Source organism: Dromiciops gliroides, chromosome 4, assembly GCF_019393635.1.
Source record: "Dromiciops gliroides isolate mDroGli1 chromosome 4, mDroGli1.pri, whole genome shotgun sequence".
NCBI lineage: Eukaryota > Metazoa > Chordata > Mammalia > Microbiotheria > Microbiotheriidae > Dromiciops > Dromiciops gliroides.
In genome coordinates, this window is record NC_057864.1 from 273,274,610 (window position 1) to 273,294,600 (window position 19,991).

The window sequence follows — 19,991 nt, forward strand, 5'->3', positions numbered from 1 at the left end:
TATTTACTGTGCCACCTAGATGCCCCAGTCAGTGGCTCCTAACAATGAGCAAAATAGCTGGTGGGGGTTTGAACTGCTGGCAGTAGAAAAAGATATCCCCAACCCCTCAGGGTACCCAAGACAGATCTGGTCAAGAGAGAGTGGGTTTGGAACATTAACATTATATATTGGGGGGGTCATCTGGGATAGAATTATGCCTGTTAGCTCTATGGGGATCATTTAATGTGTTCTTTGCTTAGGACTTTAAATTTCAGACGAAAATTTTTATTTGGGGGGGGCTAGAGAAATTGGCAAATTTTTTAGGCTGTAATTATATGGTCAATGCTCCTTTCCTCTTCAACCTCCTCCCAGTGTATATTTCCTTACAAGTCAGTTCCATTGAGGTAATTTTGCAAACTTTGCATTTTGTGATTAATTCCTTGAATGTTTAGATGCTGATATTTGCTGAATATATATAAATATATTTCTCATATTATTATTATTATTAATATACTTAATTATAGTCGTCCTTGGCTAACCTGTTGTGCTGAAGAAGTTCTTTCATTAATTGTAGAGGATTCAAAAGTCCTCTCACTTTAAGTTATAAACTTTTTGCCTCATTTGCTTCTGTGGATTTCAGTGACTCCTTCGAAGACTCATGGTGAACAGTGAATGGAATAGAGTCTCTAATCTTAGGAGTTTCAAAAGACTGATAGAGCAAACCATAGGAAGTTAGGAGTTAGAGCTCAGATTGGGTTTTTCATCCAGCATATCACTAATATCCAGGGGTGCAAGGAGTGATCCTTAGGAGTCACCTTCAGCACTCTACCTCCCACAGAATAGAGAGAACCTGGTTTATGTGGAGTGGGAAGCTGTAACAAGCCTGGCCCTGAGAATGGGGCTCAAACATACATGTGATAATGAGATGTCATTTCCTCCAGGAATCCTTTCTTTAGTCTTTCGAACTAGATATTATTCCACCTTCTTCAAACCCCATAGCAGTTTGTATCTCTCATCACATTCTGCCTTGCTTTTTGACTTATTTGTGTACTTGCCTTCTCTCCCTGCTGGATTATAAAATCCTGGAGGACAGGATCTGTGTGTTATGCCTTAGAAACAATAGGAATTGTTTTTGGAGGGAGTACATTTTGATTAAATATATTTTGTACAGTCCCCAATCTGGGTCATCATCTTTTGAATCATCTCTAGGATTCTGAGGAGGGTGGATGTACTCAGGAGAGGAAATGATGTCCTTCCACTAGGCTAATAATGACAGGCAGCCCAAAGTGGCACCAGCAGTAGTAGACATTCCCAGCCAGGAAAATCTGCTGGAGTCATTGTTGTCTACAGCTGTGTTTTCAATGCTACTGAGTGGCTGTTAATATGGCCCTGAAAGACTCCATGTGGCCACCTGGTACACTTTAGATCTCATCCTTTCATTTTCAAATAAGTGACTTATTTCATTGGGATATTCTCACAATTCCTATTATCTGTTCCTTCTGCTGCCCCCCTCCCACCACTAATCTATGTAATGGCCTAAAGGAAAGATTGTGGAATTTCTTTCCCTGAGATCATTAAGTATTCAGTTTAATTCAGTAAAGAATTTTGGACACTGCCTAGCCTGTGTGAAGCCCAAGTTAAAAAAGGAATCTGTTTATTTGGTTTGGTTTCTATGCAATCATACTTCACAATAGAGATATATTACTTGACATCTCAAAACCACTGCTAGCCCAATATTCTATAATTTCCCATATTTTTAGCATGGACATGGCTTTAATAAATTAGATTGCTTTTCATTGACAGGATCAGAGAGCCAGTGTACTACCGAGTCCAAAAAGAGTCAAGTAAGCAAGAGCAGAATTTTGATTAGAATTAAAGGTGAAAAGCCTTTTGTGAGAAGGCTGATGTATAAAGTTAAATAGCAGGGAGCTAAGGATGACAGGTCAAGGAAGGACCAAAAGATGGAACCACAATTTAGTGAGAAAGGCTCTGGTATTCAGCCTGTGACATTGTTTTGTGGTATAGGCTTTTGGTGAAATCATTTCTTGTTCTGTTCTATGTCTGTAAAGAGTAAACTATAGAACACATTGATACCTGGCAACAAGAAAAAAGTAAATAGATATACTCTATTTGTCTTTCAAAATGAACTGAACATAGTGAGTGAATGTCAGGGAAGAGAAAAAGGTTTGAATGACTCCTGGCTCCTACTCATTGTAGGGAAGGGAAAATGGTCACCCTGACTCTGGACTCTTCATTTCCCCACATTCTTCACATCCCCATATCCATTTAGTTGCCAGATCTTGTTGATTCCACAATATCTCTTACATCCATTTCCTTCTCTTCAATTGTACGACCACCATCCTAGTTCAGGTCCCTGTCACCTCTCACCTGGTCTATTAAAATGTCTTCTGAGAGGTTTCCCTGTATCTAGTCTCTACTTTTTTTTCTAATTAATAAAGTATTTTATTTTTTTCCCGTTACATGTAAAGATAGTTCTCAACTTTTGTTTATACGAGCTTTCCAATTTCAGATTTTTCTCCCTCCCTCCCCTTCCTCCCCCCTCCCCCAGACAGCAGGCAATCTGACATAGGTTTTATATGTATATATACACACACATAATAGCATAAAACATATTTATGCATTAGTCGTGTTATAAGAGAAAAATCAGAGGAATGATGAAAAACCTCAAAAGAGAAAAACATCAGCACCAAAACCAAAAGAAATAGTATGGTTCATTCAGCATCTGTACTCCATATTTCTTTTCTTTTTTTTCTTCTGGATTTGGAGATCCTCTTCTATCATGAGTTCCCTAGAACTCTTCTGTACCATTGCATTGGTGAGAAGAATATAGTCCATCACAGTAGATCAACACTCAATGTTGATGATACTGTGTACAATGTTCTTCTGGTTCTGCTCATCTCACTCATCATCAGCTCACACAAGACTCTCCAGGTTTCTCTGAACTCCTCCTGCTCATCGTTTCTTACAGCACAATAGTATTCCATTATATTCATATACCACAACTTGTCCAGCCATTCCCCAATTGCTGGGCATCCTCTCATCTTCCAATTCCTTGCCACCACATAAAGAGCAGCTATAAACATTTTTGTACATGTGGGTCCGTTTCCCCCTTCCATGATTTCTTTGGGCAAAAGACCTAAAAGTGGTATTTCTGGGTCAAAGGGTATGCACAGGTTTATCGCCCTTTGGGCATAATTCCAAATTGCTCTCCAGAATGGTTGGATCAGTTCACAGCTCCACCAACAATGCATTAGTGTTCCAATTTTCCCACAGCCTCTCCAACATTTATTATCTTCCTTTTTTGTCATTTTAGCCAATCTGATAGGTGTCAGGTGGTACCTCAGAGTTGTTTTAATTTGCATCTCTCTAATCATTAGAGATTTAGAGCATTTTTTCATATGGGAATAGATAGCTTTGGTTTCTTCATCAGAAAACTGCCTGTTCATATCCTTTGACCAGTTCTCAATTGGGGAATGACTTGGATTCTTATAAATTTGATTTAGTTCCCTATATATTTTAGAGATGAAGCCTTTATCAGAAGTACTGGCCATAAAAATTGTTTCCCAGATTTCTACCTCCCTTCTAATTTTGGATGCATTGCTTCTGTTTGTACAAAATTTTTTTAATTTAATGTAATCAAAATCATCCATTTTGTGTTTTATAATATACTCTATCTCTTGTTTGGTCATAAAGTGTTTTCATTTCCAAAGATCTGATAGGTATACTATTCCTTTCTCTCCTAATTTACCTATAGTATGACCTCTTATGTCTAAATCATGTATCCATTTTGACCTTCTTTTAGTATAAGGTATAAGATGTTGGTCCATGCCTAATTTCTGCCATACTATCTTCCAGTTTTCCCAGCAGTTTTTGTCAAATACTGAGTTCCTATCCCAGAAGCTGGAGTCTTTGTTTTTATCAAACACTACATTACTAGTGTTATTGACTACTGCATTTCCTGTGTCTAGCCTATTCCATTGATCCTCCACTCTATTTCTTAGGCAGTACCAGATAGTTTTGATGACTGCTGCTTCATAGTAAAGCTGCAGGTTTGGTACCACTAACCCACCTTCCTGTGAATTTTTTTTCATTATTTCCCTGGATATTCTTGATTTTTTGTTTTTCCAGATGAATTTTGTCATTATTTTTCTAGCTCTATAAAATAATTTTTAGGTAGTCTGATTGGTATGGCACTGAATAGGTAAATTGATTTAGGTAGTATTGTCATTTTTACTATATTAGCTCTGCCTATCCATGAGCAATTGATATTTTTCCAATTATTTAGATCTGATTTGATTTGTGTGAAGAGTGTTTGGTAGTTGCGTTCATAGAGTTCCTGGGTTTGTCTTGGCAAGTAGACTCCCAAGTATTTTTAATTATCTACCGTTACATTAAATGGAATTTCTCTTTCTATCTCTTGCTGCTGGACTTTGTTGGTCATATATAGAAATGCTGATGATTTATGTGGATTTATTTTATATCCTGCTACTTTGCTAAAGTTGTTAATTGTTTCAAGTAATTTTTGAGTTGATTCTCTAGGATTCTTTAAGTATACCATCATATCATCTGCAAAGAGTGATAGTTTTGTTTCCTCCTTGTCTATTCTAATTCCTTTAATTCCTTTTTCTTCTCTGATTGCTAAAGCTAACATTTCTAGTACAATATTAAATAATAGGGGTGATAATAGACATCCCTGTTTTACCCCTGATCTTATTGGGAAGGTCTCTAATTTATCTCCATTGCATATAAAACTTGCTGATGGTTTTAGGTAGATTCTGTTTATTATGTTAAGGAAAGCTCCCCCTATTCCTAAACTCTTCAGTGTTTTTATTAGGAATGGGTGCTGTATTTTGTCAAAAGCTTTCTCTGGGGGGTGACTAGGTGGCACAGTGGATAAAGCACCAGTCCTGGATTCAGGAGTACCTGAGTTCAAATCCGGCCTCAGACACTTGATATTTACTAGCTGTGTGACCCTGGGCAAGTCACTTAACCCCCATTGCCCTGCAAAAAAAAAAAAAAAAAAGCTTTCTCTGCATCTATTGAGATAATCATATGATTTTGGTTGGTTTTCTTACTGATGTGGTTGATTATGTTAATAGTTTTCCTAATGTTGAACCAGCCCTGCATTCCTGGTATACATCCCACCTGGTCATAATGTATTATCCTGGTGATCACTTGCTGTAATCTCTTTGCTAATATTTTATTTAAGATTTTAGCATCAATATTCATTAGGGAAATTGGTCTGTAATTTTCTTTCTCTGTTTTTGCTTTGCCTGGTTTTGGTATCACCACCATATTTGTATCATAAAACGAATTTGGTAGAACTCCTTCCTATTTTTCCAAATAATTTGTATAATATTGGAATTAATTGTTCTTTAAATGTTTGGTAAAATTCACCCATAAATCCATCTGGCCCTGGGGATTTTTTCTTAGGGAGTTCATTAATGGCTTATTCAATTTCTTTTTCTAATATGGGTTTATTTAAGGATTTTATTTCCTCTTCAGTTAACCTGGGCAGTTTGTATTTTTGTAAATATTCATCCATTTCATTTACATTGTCAAATTTATTGGAATACAGTTGGGCAAAATAATTCCTAATTATTGATTTAATTTCCACTTCATTGGTGGTAACATCACCCTTTTCATTTTTGATACTGGCAATTTGGTTTTCTTCTTTCTTTTTTTAATCAAATTAACCAATATTTTATCTATTTTATTGGTTTGTTCATAAAACCAGCTCTTAGTTTTATTGATTAATTCTATAGTTTTTTTTTTGCTTTCAATTTTATTAATTTCTCCTTTAATTTTCAGGATCTCTAGTTTAGTATCTAATTGGGGATTTCTAATTTGTTCTTTTTCTAGCTTTTTAAGTTGCATGCCCAATTCATTAATCTCCTCTTTCTTTTTTTTTATTTATGTAATTTTTAAGGCATTGTTTTCTTCAGAGAAAAATTATGCACTTTTTTTCCATTTGGCCAGATGAATTTTTTAAGGAATTGTTTTCTGCAGTCAATCTTTGTGCGTCCTTTTCCAAGCTGCTGATTCTTTTTTCATAGTTTTCTTGTTTTGCTTTCATTTCTCTCCCCATTTTTTCTTCTACCTCTCTCAATTGATTTTTAAAATCCTTTTTGAGCTTTTCAAGGAAGGCTTTTTGTTCTTGAGACCAATTCACCTTCCCTCGTGAGGCTTCAGATGTAGGCAATTTGAGGGTGTTGTCCTCTTCTGAGTTTGTGTTGGCTTCTTCCCTATCGATACAGAAGCTCTCAATGGAGAGGGCTCTTTTTTGCTTCTTACTCATTATTGCAGCTTATTTATTTATTTTTTAAGTTGAGGTCTGCTCTGGGGGCACCAGGGTCCCTGTTTTGGGCTTCTTGTGCAAGGGTATAGGTGCCGTGTGACTGACTTTTTATTCTGAGGCTTTTATAGTGTGCACAGTTCGTCCCCCTGCACTTCCTGTCTGAGTGTGCTTGGTCAGGCGCCTGATCCTGTCTGTCCCATTCGTGGTCCTACAGCTGGCAACTTGCCCTCTCAGCTGGTGCAGGTAGGTTTTTCCGCTGTCCTTCTTGGCCACTAGATTTTTGAGCCAGGTTCCAGGGGCCTCAGTTGTTCCGGTGTGGCCCGCAGCTACTGCTGACTTTCCCTGACCCCCTGGGGAGCTGGGCTGCTGCCCTGTGCTGGGCCTCCCTTTGCCAGAGTCAGACCGACCTTTTCCTGAAGTCTTCTAAATGATCTCTGGTTGGAAGACTGTGTCTCTCTGTCTCTTTGAAGGTTCTGTAGTTTCAGAATCCGTCCAGAGGCTTGATTTAATGTTCTTTTTGAGAGAACAGAAGGAGAGCTCAGGCAGCTTGCTGCTTCCTCTCTGCCATCTTGACTCTACCCCTGCTACCTAGTCTCTACTCTTAATAATCTATCCTCTATACAGTTATCAAATCAGTATCCCTAAAGTATAGTTCTGACAATGTAACTTACTCTTCCCTACTCCCAGAGAAGGCATTAGGCATTTAGACTCCTTTACAAACTGGCCCCTATCTATCTGTCTATCTAATCTATCTAATCTATCTTTCTCTTTTTCCATCCATTCCTTCCTTCTTTCCCTCTCTCCTTTCTTCCTCTCTCTCTCTCTCTCTCTCTCTCTCTCTCTCTCTCTCTCTCTCTCTCTCTCTCTCCCTCTCTCTCTCTCTCTCTCTCTCCCTCCTTCTTTCTCTCTCTTTTTCTTCCACTGACATTTGGTGATTTAGAATAGTTCATAGCTTTCCTTTCATTGTTAATAGTTTGCAATTCTTTTGTTAATTATTTGTTCATTTCTTTTGGCTACTAATTTGCTATGGGATGACTTTAGCTATGTATTCATATTAAATTGTTATCTATGAGCCTTATTAGGAATAATTCATTCATAGGTTTTCTCTGATTGATAGCTTTCATTCTTAGTTATGGTAATTTTTGTTGTGCAAAGATTTTTAAATTTTATGTAACATAAATGATCTATTTTATCATTTGAAACTGATTCTATTCTTTCTTTGGCTAAGATTCCCTATCTATAGCTTCAAATGGTACATAATCTGTTTTTCTTTTTAAAAGATTTTAGTGGTCAGACCTCAAATATTCAGTTCACATCTTCATTTTGAGTTTATCGAGAATTTTAAAAGATGACTTCAATCCAACTCAACCTGCTTTATACTTTTCTTAGTAGTTCTTGTGAAATAGAGCTATTTCCCAAATAATTTATGTTTTCATTTTGTTTGAACACTGGATTACTGAATTTGCTTGTTTTCAGTTCTCCCTTATCTAGTCTGTTCTACTTATCTTATTTTTTCCTAACTAGTGCCAAATAGTTTTGATGACTAATGATTTATAATGATATATGAAAATACTTTTCTCTCTTCATTCCTTCTTTTTTTCATCATTTTTCTGAGATTTGTTAAGGGCTAAAATTCTAGCTAAACTGTCTAAAATATCTAATGAGTGGTCGCCAATAAATTATAAGCTTTAGCAAGAGTTAAACTTTTAAGCATTTATTAAGGAGAATAAGAATTTGGTAAAGAGAGAGAAAAAGGCCTAGATTCCTATCTATTAAAGGGAGAGCACATTTCTAGCTCCGCTCTCCACCAGAGTCTAAAGGAAAGAGCCCGAGACTGAGCGCCAGTCTCTTCCTTCCTCCTCCCACTAGCCCGCGTCACTTCGCTTCATGGGCAGAACTCTTCTACAGTAAGTCTCCAGCAGGTGGTGTCATTCCAATCGTTACAGATTTCTTCAATGTTTTTTCCCCCAAATGAAATTTGTTATTATTTTATCTACATCCATAAAGTATACTTTGTTAGGTTTATTGATATAGATTTAAATTTTTTAGTTATCTTAAGTAGGATCTTCATTTATATTAGTGATAAAATAGGCCAAGTCACCAACAAGGTGGAGGACTAGATATTTTCTCGTCATCATAAATTCTCAAACTTCTCACAAATGAGAATTATATGGAAGAAGTAAAACAATTTTAATGTCAGGGCATCATGATACCTTAAATGGTAATAGTCTGATTAATTTATAGCAGCAAATGATAATCTCTAATTCTTAATATACTCATTCAGCACCTCCTCTTCTATCAGTCCCATGTTTTGGAAGGATGACATAATCTGACCCACTGACTTGTGATCTCGAGAACTGGGGCAGAAGGGAGAAAGGAGGAAACCAAACATTTACTAAGTACCTACTATATGTTAAGCATTGTGCTAAGAACTTTATAATATTATTTCTTTAGATCCTCACAACCCTCAAAAATAAGTACTATTATTATCTCTATTTTAGAGTTGAAAATACTTCATAATAGAGGCTTTACCTAAGTTACACATTTAGTAAAAGTCTGAGATCTGATTTGAATTCAGATCTTCATGACTCAAGGCCCAGTTTTCTAACTACTACACCATCTAGCTACCTAGGATCCTCTAATAATCACTTTGTGGCTATGGAGATCTCTGCCAGAGTACTTGCCCCTGCCCTCACCCTTCTGTTCTGTGACACCAAGTAGGTGTCCTCAACTCTACTCCTGCCCCCTACACCTCCTGTGCAAAAGGTGGGGCATAGGAAGGAGAAATATGTTCTGCTTTGACAGCACTTTGCAACAGCACCCAATCAGAGCACTAAAGAATGTATGTATTGAGCTGCATTAGGAAAGAAAAAAAGGAGCTAGCATCTGACTCAGGCCTATTCTGTTCCAACCCCAGAAATCACTTAAAGGCAGGGACCAATGACAATAAAAAGTGAATTTCCTAAACTGGGATGAGTCTGAGATAGCTTTGATGTCTAGTCCCTGAAAAATCAGAAAGTTAGAAAAATGGAATATAAGAAAAAATAGATGAACTTGCCAAAGATCTGAGGAGGAAGAAAATTCAGTTTAAATACTTAAAACTCAAGTAGATAAATTAACAGGGAAGATATTGAAACAGAAGGGTAGATTGTGAATAAGACATCTAAGGTATGTCTTAGTCAGGAAATATCTAAACATCTCTAAGTACATATTTTGAGGTAAAAGGAATTGAAACAACACTTGAAAAAATTGAGGACATTGTAGAATTCCAAGAGAATATGGAACCACAACAGGGTGTCTCTTAATGGTTCAAGAGAGAATTAAAGTATCTTGAAAGCAGGAGTTAAAAGGCAATAAGTGGCAGAATTTATGATTTGTGAAGGAGAAATAATTAGCAGAATAGGAAAAAAAAACCTTAAATCAATAGTGGCAAGTCTTTCCACAGAAGAGTAGTTGAATGAAATTACAAATATACTAAATAAAATACAATATAGAAGAAGAGAAGCAAAATGCAATGATTTTAAAAGGAGACATGATCTCTATAGAAGTAATTTTGAAGAGAAGATATGTAGAGACAACATAAGGATCATGTGTCTCTCAGAAGAACATAAATAAAAAAAATAATATGGATCCTATAATTCAAGAAATAACACAATTAACCCCAGAACTTGTAAATGAAGAAAACAAAATTTCAACTGAAAGAATCCCCAGATAACTTTCAGAAAACAAGACAAAAACCAACCAACAGAAAAATACAACCCTATGCAGAAAACTTTGACACTGTGGTTAAATTAAACAATTCCAATTAGAAACAACAAATTTTGTAATCGATTGGGAGAAAGGCCTTCAAATTTGAAGTAAAGGAATTCAAATTACACAATATTATTCTATAACTGCTAAAAAGTACCAAATGAAATGGAATATAATAATATATTCTGAAAAGGAAGAGAGCTCAAGATGTATTCCCAAATGGCTTATCTTGCAAACTTGAATCAAATCATCTAAAAAATGTATATTCTATAAAAAAGAGGTTTTCAGAGCATTCATAGAAAAATAGATGAAAACAGATTATTCAATATGCTAACACCCCACTTAAGAGAAACACAAAAATAAGAAATACTAGTACCAAGGAGAGTACAAGTAACAAAGTAAATTACCCCATCTTTTGAGAAAAAAGGAGAGAAAAACAAAACTAAAAGGGAAAAGACATATATGGGGATAAAACAACAGTTAGTGATTTCTTTCTTAAAGTCCAAAAAGATAAAAGTGGAACATAATTGTTGTTATTGTTTGTCCTTCATTCTTGAAAGGAACCATGAATTATCATGACTTGCAATGAGTTGGATTTAAGTGAGGAAGGACTGTGAAAAGTCACCAGCCTCACTTTCCCCTCCATAGCCATCTGGGTCCAGAGACAAAATGCATTTTCACAACAACTGAAGATAGCCCTGGATGTTTAAGGCAATTGGGGTTAAGTGACTAGCCCGGGGTCACACAGTTACTAAGTATTTAAGGTCATATTTGAACTCAGGTCCTCCCAACTTCAGGGCCAGTGCTCTATCTACAATTACCCCTAGATGCCTTCTAATTAGGAGAAGTGATGGTGGAGGAATAGATCTGAAGGACCACCTGCTCTTCTCCCACTACAGATTAATCATTGGGTTTTGTAAGGCTAAACTGAACACTAGGAGGGTGCTTTAAAAAAAAAAAGAATTAGAATGTAGAGAATAAAGGAGAATATATAATGTCTCCTAATCAAATCAGTCAACAAGGAAGGGAAAATAACTCCTACAATCTCCCAGAAAGAAAATGGGCTATTGGAGAATGGTTGAATTGGCAAAGTGTGAGACTAACATTAAGTGCAAGAATGTGGGAAACCTCAATTCTGTGGTGAGCAATTCTTTTGTCCTACTGATGATCACTCTGATGAGAAGAGCATCTACAGACTAATTCTAAATGGCGAATTTACAGTGAGTGTAATCTGCAGGGATTTGTTGCTTAGGAAGAATACTATCACTGAGAAGGATTTGCCTCCATGGACTACATCCTTGTTCAAGGAAAGGGCAATGAGTTCCTGGGGAAAACCAATATCAGGAAGTGTGGGAGGGCATGCATTTAGAGAGATTTCACATGAAATGGGAGAGAGAAAGATCATGGGAAGAGCATGGGGAGAAATGAACTTCAAGGATACAAGGAAATGTCTACCATTGGCTTAATACTTCCATCTTCTCTGTCTCCTGATATCTTCCCTGGCTTCTTTCAAGACCCAGTTAAAATCCTACTTAATGCAGGAAGCCTTTCCCTATACCCCTTAATTCTAGTGCCTTGCCTCAGGCTATTATTTCCAATTTCCTCTGGTATGTAGCTTCTTTGTACACAATTATTTGCATGTTGTTTCTCCAATTAGACTGCATGCTTCTCAGATCAAAGACTGTCTTTTGCCTTTCTTTATATGCCCTGAGCTTAATGTAGAGCCTGGCAACAGTAGGCATTTAATAAATGTTTATTGACTAACTAGAATGTTACTGTACTGTAAGAAATGATGAATTTTGATGACAAAGATAATCCTGGGAATACTTAAAACTGATGCAGAGTGAAGTAAGCAGAGTGAAGCAAACAATATACCCAATGAGAAAAATGATGTACATAGAATTAAAAAAAAACAATTTTAAAACAATCAAATGCAAATGCTGTACAATTACAAGTGGCAATCACAGCTTCACAGAATGATATGAGAAAACTCTGCCTTCCACCCAACCCCATTCCTTTACATTCCTTTGGGAAATCCACTAGTGTAGAAAATCACATATTTTTAGATTTCTTCAATCTATTGAATGGTTTTTACTGATTTATTTTTATCTTTTCCTTTAAAAATATTTATTATATAGGATACCTCTGAGAGGTAGGGAGAATTACTAAGAAATAATGTAGATTAAAAACCCCAAAAGTATCACTAAAATTTATTTTAAATACATTGGCATATCCCAAACATTTATAGTGACTATCCCTCCAATTAATTACTTATCATTTTAAAAAAATTTCTTTAAAGTATATTTTATAATTGTATTTATTTTAATATCCTATGTATCTAGGTAGATTAAAACTCAATTAAAATATCTTGTAGTTATTTTGAATAGTATTTATCATGTTTATTTCTTCCAGGTTTTTGTTTCTATACAAAAATGTTGATAGTCTTTGTGAACTTATTTTTTACCCTGACATTTTACTGAAGGAATTGGTAAATTGTCTCTACAACTTTCTTTGCTAATTCTCTGGAGTTTGCTAAATATATATCATCATAGCATCTACAAATACAGCTAACTTTTTTCCTCTTTTATGATTATTATTCCTTTGATTTTGTTCTCTAGTGTTATTGCTATTATACTTTCGAGCCATATATTCTTGGGCAAGACATTCTTTGAGTACCAGAATCATCACCTATAAAATAAGGGTACAATTTAACAGGCTCACAGGGTTGTGAGAAAAGCAATTTATAAAGCTTAAAAAGGCTACATTAATGTGTTATATTATGAGAGAAGGAAGAAATGAAGAATTGGTTAGGTTTTAGGTACTTGAAGCTCTAAAAGTACTTTTTAATATTTAATTGATTGAAAAGATAATCATCTATTAAAGGTCAGCATTATGCTAAGTGAAGTAAATCATTGCTGCCTCTGTTATTCCCAGAACTGACAAATACTGGGGACAGATAGGTGTGGGGTGGGGCAGCTAGGTGGCTCAGCAAATAAAGCACTGGCCCTGGATTCAGAAGGACCGGAGTTCAAATTTAGCCTCAGATATGTGACTCTTATTAGCTTTGTGACTCTGGGTAAGTCACTTAACCCTCATTGCCCCACAAAAAAACAAAACAATAACAACAATAACAACAACAACAACAACAACAAAAACATAAAAAAACCCCTGACAAATAGTGCTTTAATAATATCCTTCCTTCCTTCCTTCCTTCCTTCCTTCCTTCCTTCCTTCCTTCCTTCCTTCCTTCCTTCCTTCCTTCCTTCCTTCCTTCCTTCCTTCCTTCCTTCCTTCCTTCCTTCCTTCCTTCCTTCCTTCCTTCCTTCCTTCTTTCCATTCAATTATTCATTTCAAGAACATTTGAGAGACCTCTAGAATGAAACCTAATCTTCTACTTTCCCTCTTTGTGCTAACTGGTTCCTGAAACTTCATGGTCAGGGAAGGACATAAGAAAATTAAGACTGAATACTATGATTTATCAAAGATCCTTGCCCATTTGTTATGTTTATTATTGATTGCAGGTATATAGGCAGCAAGGCAGAGTAGATACAGTGTAGTAGTTGGAGTCAGGAAGGTCTGAGTTAAAACACTCATGTCACAAATTGCTAAAACTACAAATTAGGAACAGAAATCTCTCTCAGTAGATGGAGTCTCCACAGCTGTATCAAGTCCTTCAAGTAGTCTTCCATTCCATATTTTGTTTAGCATTCTTCAATGGGTGTGCTTCATTGTTATTTTAAGGGGCAGGTAGGTGGTATAGTGGATAAAGCCCCAGCCCTGGATTCAGGAGGACCTGAGTTCAAATCTGACCTCAGACACTTGACACTAGCTGTGTGACCCTGGGCAAGTCACTTAACCCTCATTACCCCACAAAAACAAACAAATAAACAACAATGAAAAAACCCACCAAACATTGTTATTTTAGGGAGGTTTCTGAAATGAGCTAGATCACATATTCCTATTTCTTTTAAAAATTAATTCCTATTCTTAAGATTCTTTTCAATCTGGGAATAACAATAACCACCACCACCACCACAACAACAACTAACTAGATTTATGTAGCATTTTAAGGTTTGCAAAGTGCTTACCTATGTTATCTCATTTTATTCTCACAACAATCCTGTGAAGTAGATACCTTTTTTAATCCCTATTTTATGGATAAGCAAACTGAAGCAGAGACAAAGTGACTTGTCCAGTATCCTACAACTAAAGTGCATGAGGTTGGATTCAAATTCTGGTCTTCTGATTTCAATTCCAACACATCTACTTTATCACCTCTATATTTGGCATATATATAAAGGATTTTTATACCCTTCCCCCACTTCTAGTATATGACTGAGGCAAAAAATATTATGAAATTGTTTGTATTCAGGACTCAATGCCTGCCAGGTCCTTTACAGAACTGAAAGATAGATGTGGTCCCTGAGGGTCTGATTTGTATGAAAACAGCATTTCCACAATAGGGCTTATTTATCATATTCCAAAAGGAACTGTAGTTTTAAGAATGTCACCAACTTTTGTTGAACTTGTATCTATTTGGAATATTTTTACAAATTTGTTGATCATTTCTTTGATTTTTTTTTTTACTGCATCAGGGTTTCAGTGTATGAAATGTGTATGAAATACCATTTCTTGATGTTTTCTTGATAAGAATTGTCTTGGGCATGATGATAATAGTGACTGGCATGGATAATGGAAACTATTTGTCTGGGTAAGGGAAACTTTGCATTTTAATGCCAGGATACTAGAATTTAGTGAATAAATTTTAAAACTTTTGAACTTTAAATGTAAATTAATTTTATTTTTCTCTCCCTCCTCCTCTTCCTCCCCCTCCCCCCAGTTTGCCTTGGTGAGATTATTTCAAAAAGAAAAGTTAAACACAATTGAACTAAGATAAAAATTTGAGTGTTTCAAACATAAAGCATATTAATTCATTTTTAGTAATTTTCATTTTTATGTTTTTGTTTGTGCATAAAGACAAAACCTGGAGTAATTCGTCCAGTTCCAGTAAAATCCAAAATACTATTTCGGAAAGAAGAGGAGGAGGCATATGAGCCAAACCCTTTCAGTAAATACTTGGAAGAAAACAGTGGCCTCTTTACTGGGCAGGTGAGTATACTTGATTGGATACATTTATAATAACTTAGTTTATAATATGTTTTGGTCTGAGTTGTATCCACTGGAAAGGCAACATCGGAAAAAATAAATCACCATTATTAGTAAATATGTATAGATTGTATTTAATCATTAACATAATATTTGGAGGAGGTTTACAGATATTATTCTAAGGACTTTAACCCACTGTTAGCTGATTGCTTTGGATGCCAAGGGAGTAGAAGAGTGAGGATAATTTTGGCTTATATAAGACAGTATTTTCTCTCCTTCAAACTATCACTATGTTGATTGAAAGGCTGGATGTCATAATGGATAAAGACCTAATCCTAAAGTCAAAAACGCCTGGGTTTAAGTCCTGCTTCTGACATCTACTGGATGCCTCTCAGGGTTTTAGCCATCCCCTAAGAATATACTTAGAAGAGAAGGTATTGACCCACTTTGGTAGAGGGAGTTTCCTAATTGACAAATTCCTGATACTAGAGAAATCACACTAGTGATTTTCCTATTCCTATTATACTTCATTACTTATAAAAGAAGGTGGAGATTGGGATAGATGATAGCAATCCTCTTATAAAAACAAAGAAAGGTAGAAAAGCCATATAGCTTTTGATGAACACTTTTTGATGAGAACTGAGTTAGTAACTTGGTTTCAAGTCATCTTAGTGTTTTAGGATTAAATTCATTTGCATATAAAATGAACTTATATTTCTTTTATACCAATCCTACATATTGGATGGTCTATTAGCTACTTAGAAAAATTTCCAGTTCTGCATCAATACACTCTCTCTGTATATATTTATTTATGTGTGCATGTACACATATCCCCCAATATGTTTAGGATCTGTGAGTTCCATAGCATAGGGAACTCCAAGTGTGGGAAGTCTTTTCATCAACTAGCTTATTTACAATTTAGAAAATCATTCAAAGAGAATCACTCAAGACACATTAAGAGCATATGACTAACCCAGGGTCGCACATGTAGTAAATGTTATGGATAGGTTTTGAACCTATGCCTTCTTGTCTATAAGTCCAGTGCTGTAGCCACTATTTCATATTATCTCTACAATGACATAATTTTAGAAATTATTTTCTAATTAAATTTGATATGATTTCCTTTTATTGATGAAAATATAGCAAATATAGACAGAACTATTTGAATTTTAGAATTTTAAAATGGTTAATTGGAGGAAAAAGAAACACAGGGAGCCTAGAAAGCCATGAATTGACATAGTAAAGATTGGTGTGAACATTACATCCTGGATATGTGTTTTAGAGTATGGCCATAGCCTTTTTACATTTAGATGTGTTTAGTATTAGATTCTGTGATAATTCATGTCATAATTTGCATAGGATGAAAGATTGTAAGATACTAAACCAAAGTGAGACAGGAGATTGCCAACCTTGGTCCTAATCAGAATGTGGTCTTAAGAAAGTCAATTTTAATAACTTTCTCTAACATCAGCCTTCATTTGCATACCTTGCAAAATTGAAATGAAAATATTTGACATTTTTTCTATATATTTCTTATGAAGATTAATGTGAGAGTTTGTTAAGTGTTTGGATCACATAGAATGCAAGTGATGCAAGTCACTGAGAATTGTGATTAGAGGTGATTTCTTCCATTGTTTATAGCTAAACATTTCCCTCTATTTAAATAAAACAGAGAAAATGTATTGATATATTGCCTTGCCACATTTAATTCTGCACACTAAAGGAATTGTAATTCAAGTCAGTGAGCATATTTTCATTATCATCAAAACCACTTATTTTCTGCAATGTACATGACACCACAATATTCTAAGATTTATCTGAATGTTTTTGCAAACTGAATAAAACCAATTTTTGAAACTCATTGTATAGAAAAATAAAATGCTAAAATTTAAAATAAATCTTACCCATCACCAAAAATCACCTGCAAATAAATTCCTTGAAAAGGGCCTGATACTGTAAAAATAACAGCTCATGATTTAGTTTTCTTTTAGCAAAGCATTTGTTCAGATTTAGCAATTTTTCTAGAATAAAATACTTTACAGAATGTCAAATTAATCTCTCAGTAATCTATCATGATTTAGAATCCATTCCAAATGAAGAATTCCATTATCAAGCCTAGACTTCTCTACATTAAAAGGAGACAACCTCATTTTTATGGTGTCTTCTTGCATCTCTTTTTATAGAATGGTTCTTAGGAATTCTCAGTAAGACACCAAACAGGATTATAAGGTCATTGATTTAGAGCTAGAAGGTATTTTAAAGATCATTTAGTCTTGCTCCTCAATTTACAATTGAGGAAATTTAAATTTTCAGTACCTTGTCCAGCATCACAAAGCTTGTAAGTATGAAGATTCAACCCAGGTTTTACGGATTCCAAGGCTAGTGCTCTATCTACCATAATACACTGCCTCTCATTTGCATATTGCCAAAGAGTCAAGAGTTTGGCAATGTGTAGAAAAATATATTTAGTTCCTAAGGTTTTGGCTTTCCAACCAGATGATTTGGTGTCATGTAGATACTACTTTAACCTATTCCATGTTTGGATTTAGTCACCTTGCTCTTCTATATTTCTTCAATTTTAACATAGAACTAAAGAAAGAATAGAGGTATACTGGATATGTCAGGATTAAACTATGTTATTAATATTTGTTATGAGAATCTACATGGAATTTCAGACATCTTGTCTTGAGCTCCGTTTCTTAAGCACACAAAGAAATGATGAAACTTGGGGCATTGCACATAAGAGACAATAAAGATCACCAATTAACTTCTCCATTAATTTAGAAATAATATTCTTAATACTTAAATAGCAATTCTTTTATTTTTAAAATCCATAATTGAAATGATGGAATTAAAAATGGTATCGAAGGCTGCTCATGAATATAGACTTGCAAATGTAAAGACTTAGTTTTCTTTGGGGGGGTGGGTGGTTATTGAAGAGGCAAAATACTTGCATTAAAAATTAGTGCTTGATCCAGAGATTTATTATTGCAAGACCTCATATTTCATCCAAGTGACTATTGTATTCCCTAAACTGTTGCCACAAAATAAATTGAATACTTCCAAACTCAGTTGATCTCATCCACCCATGTAATGGAAAAATCGTCAGCAAGACTGTTAGGCCAAATTGAGGTAGCTCATATTTACTAATCTTCCTGTTACCAGGGCCAGTTCCACTTGACAGGAGACAGTAGGGATAGAACTGTGAAGTCAATAAGTTTTCCCAAGTAGTTCCAGTGCCATAAAAAATGATTTCAAGGTGGTTGCAAAATGTCTGACAGTAAACATGATGAAACTAGGCAGAATTGTATTTACTGTAGTATGAAAAGGACAGTCTTTTGAACTGAAGATGAACTTTGAGTACTAAAAGCAAAGTGTCAAAGCAAATCCATAATTAGATAACTGTGACTTATTAGCCACAAACAGAAAGAGCTGTTGGGGAGGGTTGCACATGAGACAGAATTCTCCAACACTTTCTGGCATGCAGGCTGGTCTGCCCTGAAGATCACTTAAAAATGGGGCATTCTCTTTTTGTCTGTGCATTTCCTTTCATCTTCCTTAAAAGATCTCCATACACTCCTTTGTAGATTTAGATTTATTATAATAGGCTAAGGTTACCCTCAAGCACAAACTGTTGATTAATAATTAAGAATGGAGTTGGAAAGCAGCAAATTGACTGAATCGATCTGTTGCTTAGGAGTCAAATAGATATAAAGCCATAGGAAATTAATTCAAAGATGAATTTAAAATACTCACTGAATTGCTTTGTAAAAATTCTGATGAATAAGATAGAATGGATACTTTTATGTTACTTTGTTTCAGTTCCCCAGCTAGATCAAGGTTCTCTCATGGGAAAACTTGACTTTTATGAAAAGCAACTGATGACACTTAGAAACATAAGAAAAGTAGATTATTCTTTTAAAATCAGCAAATTCAAGCTTTAAAATTTTTATTAGGGATAGTTAGGGGGCACAATGCATACTGATACTGTATGTCTATATATAGTGTATATATGTACATGGGCTAGGATTTAAAATCCTGAATATTTTCATTTCTATTAAAATGAACACAGACTGTGGAATCAAAGAAACTGGGTTCTTGTCCTGCTTCTGGTACTTATCACCTGTGTGACAGTAGACAAGTCACTTTGCATGTTTCCCTCTCAATAAAATGAGGTAGCTTAACTACATGGCTTCAGGTCCTTGCTAGGATTCTATGATGCCAGAAAAGAGCACGTCATCTGTTTTACTTGGATAAGTTGAGTTTTTTTTTTTAATTTTCAAGTAAGAAGGAAATAAAATTTCTTTTTACTCAACCTTGTCTTTTTAATTTCTTCTCTTTTTCTCAGGGGTGGGGATGTGCTTGTGAAAATTCCCATTCGGGAGAATTTCTGGTTTGACCTTCCTTTTGCTCCTCCACATTGAACTTAAAAGGATGGTTTCTCAAAATGACTTTCAACTTCATGCTCTTTTCTTTTCCTCTTCTCTTCTGATTTTTCTTAGAGATCTGCACTACCTCCCCTCCCTGCCAAGCTCTCCCCGTTTGATACTCAACACTGATGGCAATGTGGGTGAAACTCAGCTTTCGACTTAATGATTCATCAAACTGTATTACAACTGTGATCTTCCTCTTCCCCTCCCTGGGTCATCCCTATGATAGTATGTGGGCCAAATACGCTCACAGGGGCCCCTTTTGGTGAAATCATCAAGACTTTCCCTTCCTTCTTTCATGCTCTGCATCTAAATATCATTTTTTCATATTTGCTTTTCCAATTGAAATGTTTTGTTCAGTTTTGTCATAACATTGTGCATTTGTTTTTTTTACAATAGCTAACTTT

The 19,991-nt window shown here is 35.3% G+C and overlaps 1 protein-coding gene across 1 annotated transcript in view; it reads left to right on the top strand.

The window, feature by feature from the left end:
• The window catches only part of LOC122726312 (muscular LMNA interacting protein), a 402,484-nt gene that overhangs the window by 282,133 nt on the left and 100,360 nt on the right, over positions 1-19,991 (top strand). Inside the window, exon 11 of the mRNA XM_043963965.1 lies at positions 15,026-15,157. Coding sequence (XP_043819900.1) covers positions 15,026-15,157 — 132 coding nt within the window. The remainder of the gene's footprint in view (positions 1-15,025; positions 15,158-19,991) is intronic.